This window comes from Coregonus lavaretus, assembly GCF_964263955.1.
Source record: "Coregonus lavaretus genome assembly, chromosome: 5".
Taxonomy (NCBI): Eukaryota; Metazoa; Chordata; class Actinopteri; order Salmoniformes; family Salmonidae; genus Coregonus; species Coregonus lavaretus.
Genome location: NC_139992.1, coordinates 40,570,536 through 40,584,193, shown reverse-complemented (window position 1 = coordinate 40,584,193; position 13,658 = coordinate 40,570,536). Strand labels below are relative to the sequence as shown.

Sequence of the window (13,658 nt, the reverse complement as noted above, 5' to 3'; positions counted from 1 at the left end):
ACTGCTTTGCTGGAGATGGGAGTATTTAACCATCTAAATATTAACACCCAAACTCAATGTACAAATGTATTTAGTACATCAGATTATATAATATGACCATTATAGTGTCTAATATAAAACTTTTGTAGGGCCCATGAATTGCTTTTCATTGCATCGCCTGTCTCTCATGCATGTCAGCACTCTTGATCACACGTTTTCACATTTTATCTGGAGACAGGCAATGCACCCTTTCTCAAACTTCACATCAGGTTGCATGGGTCCCAATGTAGACTACATCATCTGGCCTGGTATAGCCTAATATCCACCATAATAAACACAGGCCAATATATAATAATTCACATATTTAGAAACAGGTCTGTCCGTTTGTGATGGTTTGCAAATACTCAGCTTTTGGGAACGTATCTTTGGTGCAATGCGAATTATCTCTAGACATCCAGTCACACACACACACTCGCTCTCTCACACATTTGTGCGCAACGCTGTCAGGTCGAGCGATGAGCAGCATCATACCCTCCCTCATTGCCATAACAACCGATGGCACAATCAGCATGGTTAGGTGAAATAATACTCCTCACATTACGCACCGCACGGCTCAACAGAGGACATAATTAAAACGGAATACTTTTTTGGGAGAGAGAGACAAGGTGACACGTAGCCCGAAACAATTTACGTCAAGATAATCTAGACCAGCTGAACCCTGCAGGTGCAACCGCAGACGGTGAACGCTGTAGACAGAGAAAAAAAGCGAAGAAAACAGGAGACCTGTTTCGAGAGCTGCGGTGACATTTCTACAGCGGGAAAACCACGAGCTCGAGAAGGTTTTCTGCCTAGCTCATTCTATGCGCGTGGGTCTGCACCTCACGAGCAGGAAGTGTAACTCGAAGCGTGGGAAAGCTGCATTATCTCGGGGGGCTACTGAGACGCACTGGCATCGTTTTCCCCGGTTTCCCCCTGTTCCACCATGGCTCTGGAGAATGGAGACTCCGGGAAAGGGACGTGGAAAAAGCAAGTCGACGACATCAAGAAAATATTTGAATTGAAAGAGATCCTCGGAACGTGAGTGTGTTATTTCTTAACATTTCCAAAAGCCCTATTGTTGTCAATGCTAATTGGGCATGAATTTACATCTGGTGAGCAGCGGTAGGCCTCTGAAACTTTGTTGGCGAATGTAGTCGGACGCTCGCGCTGGATACTTTGTATCGGTTTAGGGACTGTTCAGTTCACAGTTTAACTGGAAGCCAGCAGAGATGTTAGGCTTTCTATGACGGACTATTTAACGGACTGTAGGCTAGTGTTAGCCGATATCTCTGGATGAGACGAGTGTTCGTTGGGTACGCTATGATAGAGAAATATCGAATGTCACTTTTTGTAGGCTAGTCTATGTCATTCCAAATTATGTGACACAGGGTACTCTGTGAAATTAGGGAAAGCAATGAGGCCTATTGTAGGCTAAACTATGTAGGAACTGTTTTACAAAAACCTAGACAGTAGCCTATGCCTAAATAAGGGGGTCTCGTGCGTTTTAGTCCATTATTTTACAACCGGTTATGCATGTCTTGTTCAGTTGGCTCTGTTTGTTGTTAAATGCAGTCTTGGCTATTGTTTAGGTTAGCCTACTACATTCATCCTCACTTTCTGCCCAGCCCCACCGCTCTGACAGGTCCAGTTGTGCCGCTATCTATCATATGAATGACCTTTGGAGACGCAGGCAGTAAAACACTGATATCAATTGATACTCCGACCTTATAAAAAGAGATTTGACCAGTAGCGAGTGGTTATCATGGTTTTCTGTGTTTATCTAATCCAGAATTATTTATCGGTCACTGTTTAAGCCTATTTATCACTAGGCCTGTTAGGCCTACAGTGTAACTAACCTCATACATGAAAGATTGGTTTTGGTTTGACAGCATCATAACGGTTAATTTGCAACCCATGTGAACAGCTTGTTCAGATGAAATGCTTGGCCAAATGCCCCAGCCTCTTGTTGAAGACCGTGATGCCTACCGGACAGTGCGGTGCTGTAGGCTATAGCAGATTTTCTCTCTGGCGCTGGTACTTCATTCACCCTGGCACAGAGGAACCGTTTGTTGACTGGACAGGCAGAATCGAGGGAGGACGGTTGGATTAAAGCGGATTAGCGGGCCAGGGAAAACCTCCTGGTCCTGGAATAGGCCACTGGAACAGTTCAGACATGTTGCATAAGAGTGATGGTAATAAATTATGATAATAATGATTACAAGTTTTCAACAGGTCATTTCAGTGGGCAATGTGTCGTGGTTATTGAGTATATTAATAAGGTTGTGGAGTGGTTCTGCATTGTGTGTGCATGATGGCCTTTGCAGAATTCCAGGTATGCCCATTTGGAGCAGAGGGCGCATAAATCAGGCTTAAAGGTCATGTCTGATCCTTGTTCTTCATAACTCAGCATCAGTTTCACTGAACTCAACAATGAGGAGATCTGACTTTCTACTGTGTGCCTGGAATTCACGTAACAGATGGAAGTATGGACAGGTGCGTTTGGGTGTGTGTGTTTTCTGATGGACTAATGGGGGGCCACTCAGTTTCTATGCTTATAGCTCAAGTCTCCCCTGTGTTGCCATGGTGTCTATGTCCTAGCACCATTCACAGCATGACAAAGACACTGATTGGGGTTATTTCCAAAATATTTCCGTAGGTGCTGTTCATCCCCTTCACACGCGCACACACACTGGAACTGAAGACAGGTTTTCTTGTGTATGCTGGTGTTTTGTCTGCACACTTCTGTGTGTTGTTCACTGGGTCCTGATCCTCCAGGTCCCTTCCTGGTGGAGACCTCTTTCTCTGTGACTGCTGACTTTTGTTTCCTCAGGGGCGGGGCTTGGGGATCTGTCCTCCTGTCTGGTCTCTGGCCAGAGCTCTGGACTCTGCAACACATAAGGGCCTTCTGTGCACACGCTTGCACACACACACACTTGGCCTTAGGCTATAAGTACAACCTGGAATTTGTCTTGGTCAGGAAAAAATTATCTGCCCTAAAAATATTACTCAGACATTTCATGTTAACGCCATAGCAACTCATTAACCAGAGTTCTGCTCAGCCTCAGCCTTTGAACTCCCTCCTGCTGATGTCTGGTGTTCTCCCCTTTAATTCTCCATCAGCAGAAAAATAAAGGGAGAAAGAGAGGAGGGTGGGATGGAGAGAGAGACGGAGAGAAGAGTGGAAGAAAGACAGCGGGGAGTCAGGGACATTGCCTGTAGAGTCTATTAACTTGCTCCGGTCTCTTGACCATTAGAGTCGTGTTTTCAACACTAAGAGAGAGGAGAAGAGAGTGAGTGGGAGGAGAGGGAATTGAACGAGGAGCGCGAGAGAGGGGATGAGAGGAGAGAGGGGATTGGAAGAGGAGAGGAATGGATAAGAGAGGAGATGAGGAGGGGAGGGGAGAGATGGGAGGAGAAAGACTGTTAGAATAGAGGTTAGGTAAGAGTTAGGGCTGAGCTACCACAACATGTTGCTCTGACACCAGCTATGAGATGAGAGATGAACGTTTTTATTCACCTCGTAAAAAGATGGACAGATGATGTGCCGCAGAGGCTGCTGGGTCTTTCACATGACTGACCGCCAAATAAGGGCATGGCACCAGTCACATTGGGCTTTTGTGCCTTATTACTTTGCTATACAGTTTCATAATGCTCTATGACTGCATTTATAAGTTGTATGCATGTTTATAAGGCGATATTAACACTTCATAAGACGGTGCTTTAAGTCAAGCAGAATGTCACGTCTTTTGACTCCTTATGACATTTTAGTCATTTAGCAGACGCTCTTATCCAGAGCGACTTACAGTTAATGCATTCATCTTAAGATAGCTAGGTAGGACAAGTACTTACTATGACTGAGATATGTGAATTTTTCCTCTAAAGTAGCTATCAGCAAGGTCAGAGCTAGTAATGGGGAAAAAAAGTGTTAGTTCATGAAAGGCAAGATTGTTTTTTAATGTTTTGTTTTTTGTGGGGGGGAGCGGTGAGGAGGGGATGCGATGGGGGTGTTGTGGGATTATTTAAGATGCTCTTTGAAGAGGTAGGGTTTCAGATGTTTTCGTAAGATGGGCAAGGGACTCTGCTGTCCTAGCTTTAGGGAGAAGCTGGTTCCACCGTTGGGGTACCAGGACAGAGAAGAGCTTGGGCTGGGCTAAGCGGGAGCTGCCCTCCCGTAGGTGTGGGAGGGCCAAGAGACCAGAGGTGGCAGAACAGTACTCAGGTTTGGGTGTAGGGCATAGCATGAAGGTAAGGAGGGGCAGTTCCTCTTGCTGCTCTATAGGCAAGTACCATGGTCTTGTAGTGGATGCAAGCTTCGACTGGAAGCCAGTGGAGTGTGCGGAGGAGTGGGGTGACATGGGAGAATTTAGGAAGGTTGAACACCAGGCGGGCTGCGGCGTTCTGGATAAATTGCAGGGGTTTGATGGCACAAGCGGGGAGCCCAGCCAACAGTGAGTTGCAGTTGGTTTGTTATGTTTGGGATTTTCTTTTTTGTATGAGCTGTGTTATGATGAGTGTATATACCTCCTTGGTGAGCGATCTAGTAATCAGGTATGGAATATTTGTTGAGATGGAGTTTTTTTTTTTTGGGGGGGGGGGGGGGGGGGCAAACTAAGACCTCTTGTAAACCCCCTCAGTTCCATAATGTTTTGCACCCTCCTTGTACTCTAGCCCTGAGCCTCTCTCTTGACCCTGCCCCGGCCTCCACCGCTGATCTGAATTCTGAATCTACAAAAGCATGTTCCCCTATAAACCCCCCCCAGCCCCATGTCTTACCCCCTAAACACAACAGTCAAGTGTATTACTTTAGTCCTGTCTTTTTAACCCCTCTACTGAAGCCTCTGTATGGTTCCATCCACTCTGATACCATCTGTAGGGCAGCCTGTGAGGTGGCCCACACAGACAGACATGTTGCTGTTATCTATCCCTGTTTTGTTACCGCCGGGACCAAAACATGAAATATGTCAATGGTGGGTGACTGTTGCAACAGTTTTTTTAACAGGAAATGTAATGATGCACACTTATGATAGTTTCCCCTTCTATCCCACAATTATTTGTCAATGAAATAAAATATGATCGCCTTTTAAAGTAAATTTGATACTTAAGCCACCGTGCTAAAGTTAGAATTTTATGTATTTTTACAGAGGGGAAAAGGTTGAAATAGGAAATATAAATGTGTCCTTGTTTAAAAGCTTTTTTCTGTCCCTACTTTCCCCCTTGATATGTTGTTTTATTTGTTTTGAACAGAAATCAATGTGTCTGGTTTGATACCCCTGAATTGCTGATAGTATTGTAGTAGATTTAAAGACTTAGCTTTTTTGTAAAGTGTGAATAAAATATGTATCATGTTTCCTTTCTAAAAAAAATAAAAATAAAAAATAAAAAAAATATGTAAGGCGGCTGATGGGAGTTAAGCACTATAGAGCCCATAGTAGAGCCACAGGACTCTGTCTGGCATGGTGTCCTGTGTTCCAGCTTTACCGAAACGCTGACACAACACTTTTGGAGCGCCAGAGTAATGTTTACAAGGGGCAAGTAGGGAGTTCTTAGTCAGTGTGCGTGTGTTCGTCCCTGGTGTCCCATTTCCCTGTGTGTGTGCATGCATGTGTGTGCATGCGTGTGTGTTCCTGAAGCATTCTGTTGTTGAATTATTAAACACTGTGAGCGCCTGGGGGGCCCAGGTGTTCATATGATGCTGCAGACGGGTGTGTTTCAGGTATGTCACACCTCTCACTGCTGAACTGACAGTAGGAAAGAGAGAGGAAAAGGGACAGAGGGCAAAGCAGAGCTGCATTGTGGGAGTGTGTAACATCTAGGCCACAATGCCCTTGATTGAATGCTCTACTTCCTGGCTCCTGGCATTGTCCTCTTTCTGGGACTGCAGTTATCTCTCTCTTGCTCTCTCTCTATAGCTCTCTCCCTCTTTTTCTCTCTCTGCCTAGCTCGCTCTTTCTCTCTGCGTAGCTGTCCCTACTATCCGACCTTGCTGCTTCAGGTGAAGTGTAGGCAACTTTGAAAGCCAGCCTTGATAGTTTAGCACTGAGTCTTAGGAGTATAACAAGTGTACAGAAAGCAAACAGCGTTTTTGTATTGGGATCATTCACTATTGTGTGTGTGTGCGTGTGGGCCTAATGGATTAAGTGTAGACTGTAATCGGGCATCTTCATTATAGGAAGAGACACGGATTACCCCCCCCCCCCCCCCTTGGTTTCTCTATCCCTCCATCCCTCTATCTCCTCCCCTCCATCACCTCTTTCCCCCAATCATTATCTCTCCACTCTTTGAATCTGTCCCTGTCACTCCCTCTCCCCTGCCTCTTCCATCAGCTGCTCCCTCTCCTCTTTTCTTCAGTGATGGTTATTTTTCCTCGTTGTTGTTGTTATTTGTGACTCCCGGTGCGTGGCCTCCTTTAGTTCCTGCGATTCAATCCTAGATTACGTCTGAGTGGACTCATCTCAATTTGTCTTGACAGTGTTGTCATACCACAGTGGGCTCATTCTGATCTAGACGAGACACACACACACACACTGTATAGAGAGGGTCTGAGAAACATCCAAAACAGTGGTTCCTGGCTACAGCAATGGGTACAATTAAGTCACTTTTTCGCCACCGTGTTTTTGTCGTTAATAGTTTTCCATATGGCAAAACAGATCCAACCTTTTTGAGCGGGAGAGTATCTAGACTCGGAATACACACTTGTTTGTATTATCCAGACATATAAAACATGTATTTTCAGAAGTGCTCTAGTAAACTTAAGGGTGTTTTCACATATACAGTGGGGGGAAAAAGTATTTAGTCAGCCACCAATTGTGCAAGTTCTCCCACTTAAAAAGATGAGAGAGGCCTGTAATTTTCATCATAGGTACACGTCAACTATGACAGACAAAATGAGAAAATAAATCCAGAAAATCACATTGTAGGATTTTTAATGAATTTATTTGCAAATTATGGTGGAAAATAAGTATTGGGTGATCTGAAACGTCATAGTCAATCGATCAATAATATAATAATACTTTTAGCAAAGATGTTTATTTCCAATTCACAAACTGTAGAAACAATGAGAATAGAAAGGTTCAGAACTTTTGTAAAACATCACAGTACAGTTGAAAAATATATGGCAAATAGAAATCCAATATGGATGGTGTTAAGAGAAGTCGGAAGTTTACATACACTTAGGTTGGAGTCATTAAAACTAGTTTTTCAACAAACTATAGTTTTGGCAAGTCGGTTAGGACATCTACTTTGTGCATGACACAAGTAATTTTTCCAACAATTGTTTACAGACAGATTATTTCACTTATAGATCACTGTATCACAATTCCAGTGGGTCAGAAGTTTACATACACTAAGTTGACTGTGCCTTTAAACATCTTGGAAAATTCCAGAAAATGATGTCATGGCTTTAGAAGCTTCTGATAGGCTAATTGACATCATTTGAGTCAATTGGAGGTGTACCTGTGGATGTATTTCAAGGCCTACCTTCAAACTCAGTGCCTCTTTGCTTGATATCATGGGAAAATCTAAAGAAATCAGCGAAGACCTCAGATTTTTTTTTTTGACCTCCACAAGTCTGGTTCATCCTTTGGAGCAATTTCCAAACGCCTGAAGGTACCACGTTCATCTGTACAAACAATAGCACGCAAGTATAAACACCATGGGACGACTCAGCCGTCATACCGCTCAGGAAGGAGACCCGTTCTGTCTCCTAGAGATGAACGTACTTTGGTGCGAAAAGTGCAAATCAATCCCAGAACAACAGCAAAGGACCTTGTGAAGATGCTGGAGGAAACAGGTACAAAAGTATCTATATTCACAGTAAAACGAGTCCTATATCGACATAACCTGAAAGGCCGCTCAGCAAGGAAGAAGCCACTGCTCCAAAACCCCCATAAAAAAGCCAGACTACGGTTTGCAACTGCACATGGGGACAAAGATCGTACTTTTTGGAGAAATGTCCTCTGGTCTGATGAAACAAAAATAGAACTGTTTGGCCATAATGACCATCGTTATGTTTGGAGGAAAAAGGGGGTAGCTTGCAAGCCGTAGAACACCATCCCAACCGTGAAGCACGGGGGTGGCAGCATCATGCTGTGGGGGTACTTTGCTGCAGGAGAGACTGGTGCACTTCACAAAATAGATGGCATCATGAGAACAGAAAATTATATGGATATATTGAAGCAACATCTCAAGACATCAGTCAGGAAGTTAAAGCTTGGTCGCAAATGGGTCTTCCAAATGGAAGTCAAGGTATTGGAGCGGCCATCACAAAGCCCTGACCTCAATCCTTTAGAAAATGTGTGGGCAGAACTGAAAAGGCGTGTGCGAGCAAGGAGGCCTACAAACCTGACTCAGTTACACCAGCTCTGTCAGGAGGAATGGGCCCAATTCACCCAATTTATTGTGGGAAGCTTGTGGAAGGCTACCCTAAACGTTTGACCCAAGTTAAACAATTTAAAGGCAATGCTACCAAATACTAATTGAGTGTATGTAAACTTCTGACCCACTGGGAATGTGATGAAAGAAATAAAAGCTGAAATAAATCATTCTCTCTAATATTATTCTGACATTTCACATTCTTAAAATAAAGTGGTGATCCTAACTGACCTAAGACAGGGAATCTTTACTAGGATTAAATGTCAGGAATTGTGGTAAACGGAGTTTAAATGTATTTGGCTAAGGTGTATGTAAACTTCCGACTTCAACTGTAGATGGGTGGTGTTGAATGGAGTTGAAGGATGGGACTAATAACAACTAACAACAACAAGATAACTAATAATGTAAGCATACTGTGTCCATAATAAGTATATAGGTTGAGAGCTTTTGTGAAAGAGCACAGTTAGAAAGATAAGGCATATAGAAGCAAACTCGATGGACATTATGAAAATGATCGGAGAGGTTGAGGGTAGAGGAAGTTCAGGAGTAAAAACAAACAAAATATAATTATTGTAATATTGACTGTGTCCATAAAATGTATATAGTATGTATAAGCTGGAAGTAGAGGCCTAAGCGTTGTTGTTCACTAATTTACTCCAATTAGGGAAGGGGTGGTGGGGTTGGAAAGTAATAAAGGGAAATATATTTTTTTAAAGGATATGTGTGTATATATATATATATATACACACACACAGTGAGGGGGAAAAAGTATTTGATCCCCTGCTGATTTTGTACATTTGCCCACTGACAAAGAAATGATCAGTCTATAATTTTAATGGTAGGTTTATTTGAACAGTGAGAGACAGAATAACAACAAAAAATCCAGAAAAACGCATTTAAAAAATGTTATAAATTGATTTTCATTTTAATGAGGGAAATAAGTATTTGACCACCTCTCAATCAAAGATTTCTGGCTCCCAGGTGTCTTTTATACAGGTAACAAGCTGAGATTAGGAGCACTCCCTTTAAGAGTGCAACAACTAAAGTTCCATTATTAACTCTAAATTAAGCATTTCTTTGTTAACCGCTCAACACAGAATAGCCCCATGTGCGCACTCCCTCAAATCGTTTGGAGAAAATATTTATATTTCATTCAGCTTTGTTCAATTGTATTCTTCATACTATAAAATAATGCCACGGAATTATAAGCAAATCTTGTCTGCTAAATGAACTAGTATAGCCCACAGCCATTTGTCATAGCCACATCAGGACCTAACATAAGGACAACTCAGAGTATGCTATTTTCTTCTTCTGAAATATACATTTTCTTCATATCATGCTTCTTTAGACCTGTCTAAAATAAATAATGGATTTATTGTGAAGGTGTAGGCTATATTACATGGATTTATTAGACTTTTTGTAATGGATTGTAGGCTATGTGTGGAAGCCAGGAGATGCTAAATGTGTTTATGTTAATTAACTGTCAATTACAGTGAGACCGACAGTTATTTGCTTGACAATCACCTGCTGACGAAATTTGTGACCACCACAGCCCTGTGTGTGTGTGTGTGTGTGTGTGTGTGCGCGCGCATACCTGCATGCAGGTGTGTGTACATACATGCATATTTACAGTTGAAGTCGGAAGTTTACATACACTTAGGTTGGAGTCATTAAAACTTGTTTTTCAACCACTCCCCAAATGTCTTGTTAACAAACTATAGTTTTGGCAAGTCAGTTAGGACATCTGCTTTGTGCATGACACAAGTAATTTTTCCAACAATTGTTTACAGACAGATTATTTCACTTATAATTCACTGTATCACAATTCCAGTGGGTCAGAAGTTTACATACACTAAGTTGGCTGTGCCTTTAAACAGCTTGGAAAATTCCAGAAAATGATGTCATGGCTTTAGAAGCTTCTGATAGGCTAATTGACATCATTTGAGTCAATTGGAGGTGTACCTGTGGATGTATTTCAAGGCCTACCTTCAAACTCAGTGCCTCTTTGCTTGACATCATGTGAAAATCTAAAGAAATCAGCCAAGACCTCAGAAAAAACATTGTAGACCTCCACAAGTCTGGTTCATCCTTGGGAGCAATTTCCAAATGCCTGAAGGTACCACGTTCATCTGTACAAACAATAGCACGCAAGTATAAACACCATGGGACGACGCAGCCGTCATACCGCTCAGGAAGGAGACGCGTTCTGTCTCCTAGTGATGAACGTACTTTGGTGCGAAAAGTGCAAATCAATCCCAGAACAACAGCAAAGGACCTTGTGAAGATGCTGGAGAAAACAGGTACAAAAGTGTCTATATCCACAGTAAAATGAGTCCTATATCGACATAACCTGAAAGGCCGCTCAGCAAGGAAGAAGCCACTGCTCCAAAACCGCCATAATAAAACCAGACTACGGTTTGCAACTGCACATGGGGACAAAGATCGTACTTTTTGGAGAAATGTCCTCTGGTCTGATGAAACAAAAATAGAACTGTTTGGCCATAATGACCATCGTTATGTTTGGAGGAAAACGGAGGCTGCTTGCAAGCCGATGAACACCATCCCAACCGTGAAGCACGGGAGTGGCAGCATCATGCTGTGGGGGTGCTTTGCTGCAGGAGAGACTGGTGCACTTCACAAAATAGATGGCATCATGAGGAAGGAAAATTATGTGGATGTATTGAAGCAACATCTCAAGACATCAGTCAGGAAGTGTAAAGCTTGGTCGCAAATGGGTCTTCCAAATGAACAATGACCCCAAGCATACTTCCAAAGTTGTGGAAAAATGGCTTAAGGACAACAAAGTCAAGGTATTGGAGTGGCCATCACAAAGCCCTGACCTCAATCCTATAGAAAATGTGTTGTCAGAACTGAAAAAGCGTGTGTGTGAGCAAGGAGGCCTTCAAACCTGACTCAGTTACACCAGCTCTGTCAGGAGGAATGGGCCAAAATTCACCCAACTTATTGTGGGAAGCTTGTGGGCGGCTACCCGAAACGTTTGACCCAAGTTAAACAATTGAAAGGCAATGTTACCAAGTACTAATTGAGTGTATGTAAACTTCTGACCCACTGGGAATGTGATGAAATAAATAAAAGCTGAAATAAATCACTCTCTACTATTATTCTGACATTTCACATTCTTAAAATAAAGTGGTGATCCTAACTGACCTAAGACAGGGAATTTTTACTAGGATTAAATGTCAGGAATTGTGAAAAACTGAGTTTAAATGTATTTGGCTAAGGTGTATGTAAACTTCCGACTTCAACTGTATGTTTGTGTGTATTTGTAACCAGCTCCGCTGCCATGGAAGAACTGTCAAACCCAACTGCGATTATCTCAGATGGAGCCCAGCAGCTGCAGACTATCACAGGTCTACCCTGTGATATCTATGTCCTTTATTCTATTTTATTCCCCTTTAACCCTCTTTATTCGCCTTTAGTCCTTACTCACAGTCATGACAATATGAGGTGAGATTTGATCAGTCGAGGTGACGTTATAGTCACAGTATGTGGTTGGGCAGATGTGTGTGTCTGTTAGATAGTGTGTGTGTGTGTGTGTACAGCTACCCTTTGGGTCACAGGAGATGAGGGGCACACACACTTCTCAAAATGGAGGAGTGAGCCTTTAGTGATGCCATCAATTAGAATGTACAACATATAACAACTCCTCAACGGGTTAACAACATTGGTGGGACTCTATAGACACACTATATATACACAAGTATGTGGACACCCCTTCAAATTAGTGCATTCGGCTATTTCAGCCTCACCTGTTGCTGACAGGTGTATAAAATCGAGCACACAGCCATGCAATCTCCATAGACAATCATTGGCAGTAGAATGGGCTTACTGAAGAGCTCAGTGACTTTCAACGTGGCACTGTCATAGGATGCCACCTTTCTAACAAGTCAGTTTGTCAAGTTTCTGCCCTGCTAGAGATGCCCCGGTCAACTGTAAGTGCTGTTATTATGAAGTGGAAACGTCTAGGAGCAACAACTACTCAGCCGTGAAATGGTTGGCTACAGAAGCTCACAGAACGGGATCACCGAGTGCTGAAGCGTGTAGCGCGTAAAAACCATCTGTCCTCGGTTGCAACACTCACTACCGAGTTCCAAACTGCCTCTGGAAGCAACATCAGCACAATAACTGTTTTTTGGGAGCGTCATGAAATGGTCTTCATGGCCGAGCAGCCGCACACAAGCCTAAGATCCCCATCCGCAATGCCAAGCGTCTGCTGGAGTGGTGTAAAGCTCGCCGCCATTGGACTCTGGTACAGTGGAAATGCGTTCTCTGGAGTGATGAATCATGCTTCCCCATTTGGCAGTCCGACAGACACATCTGGGTTTGGCGGATGCCAGGAGAACGCTACCTGCCCCAATACATTGGAGGAATAATGGTCTGGGGCTGTTTTTCATGGTTTGGGCTAGGCCCCGTAGTTCCAGTGAATGGAAATCTTAACGCTTCAGCATAAAATGACATTCTATACGATTCTGTGCTTCCAACTTTGTGGCAACAGTTTTGGGAAGGCTCTTTCCTGTTTCAGCATGACAATGCCCCTGTGCACAAAGCGAGGTCAATACAGAAATGGTTTGTCGAGATCGGTGCGGAAGAATTTGACTGGCCTGCACAGAGCCCTGACCGCAACCCCATCTAACACCTTTGGGATGAATTGGAACGCTGACCGCGAGCCAGGCCTGATAACCCAACATCTGTGCCTGACCTCACTAATGCTTTTGTGGCTGAATGGAAGCAAGTCCCTGCAGCAATGTTCCAACATCTAGGGGAAAGGCTTCCCAGAAGAGTGGAGGCTGTTATAGCAGCAAAGGCGGGACCAACTCCATATTAATGCCCATGATTTTGGACTGAGATGTTCGACCAGCAGGTGTCCACATACATTTGGTCATGTAGTGTATCTACACGTATTGATGGCTTTGAGCCAAGGGACCTTTCCTCAGTTACATGGGGTTAAACACTATAGCCTTGATAGGATGGGACCTGGCTACCGTTACCATGGATCCTGTTGCTCCCTGCCTTGTCACAACTTATCAACGGTGTGTTCCTCTCACCTACACTTCCTGCTCTCTGAGAGCCAATCATATCACCCCAACTGACGCGAGAGAGGGAGGGAGGGGGGATTTAAGGAAAGGAGAATAAGTGAAGGAGAGGAGGATAATATAGGCCTAGAGAGGGTGAGTGGAGGGATATGAGGACGTAAAAGAGATTTCTCTTGTCATTCTCTATTGTTGCCAAGTGTCACAATAGCATGGCTG

General features: G+C 43.4%; 1 protein-coding gene across 1 annotated transcript in view; it reads left to right on the top strand.

Moving 5' to 3' along the window:
* Nucleotides 1–885: 885 nt before the first annotated feature.
* LOC311129673 (calcium/calmodulin-dependent protein kinase type 1D-like) overlaps nucleotides 886–13,658 on the top strand; it is a 66,673-nt gene continuing 53,900 nt past the window's right edge. Inside the window, exon 1 of the mRNA XM_084162061.1 lies at nucleotides 886–1,056. Coding sequence (XP_084018187.1) covers nucleotides 962–1,056 — 95 coding nt within the window. The 5' untranslated portion in view covers nucleotides 886–961. The remainder of the gene's footprint in view (nucleotides 1,057–13,658) is intronic.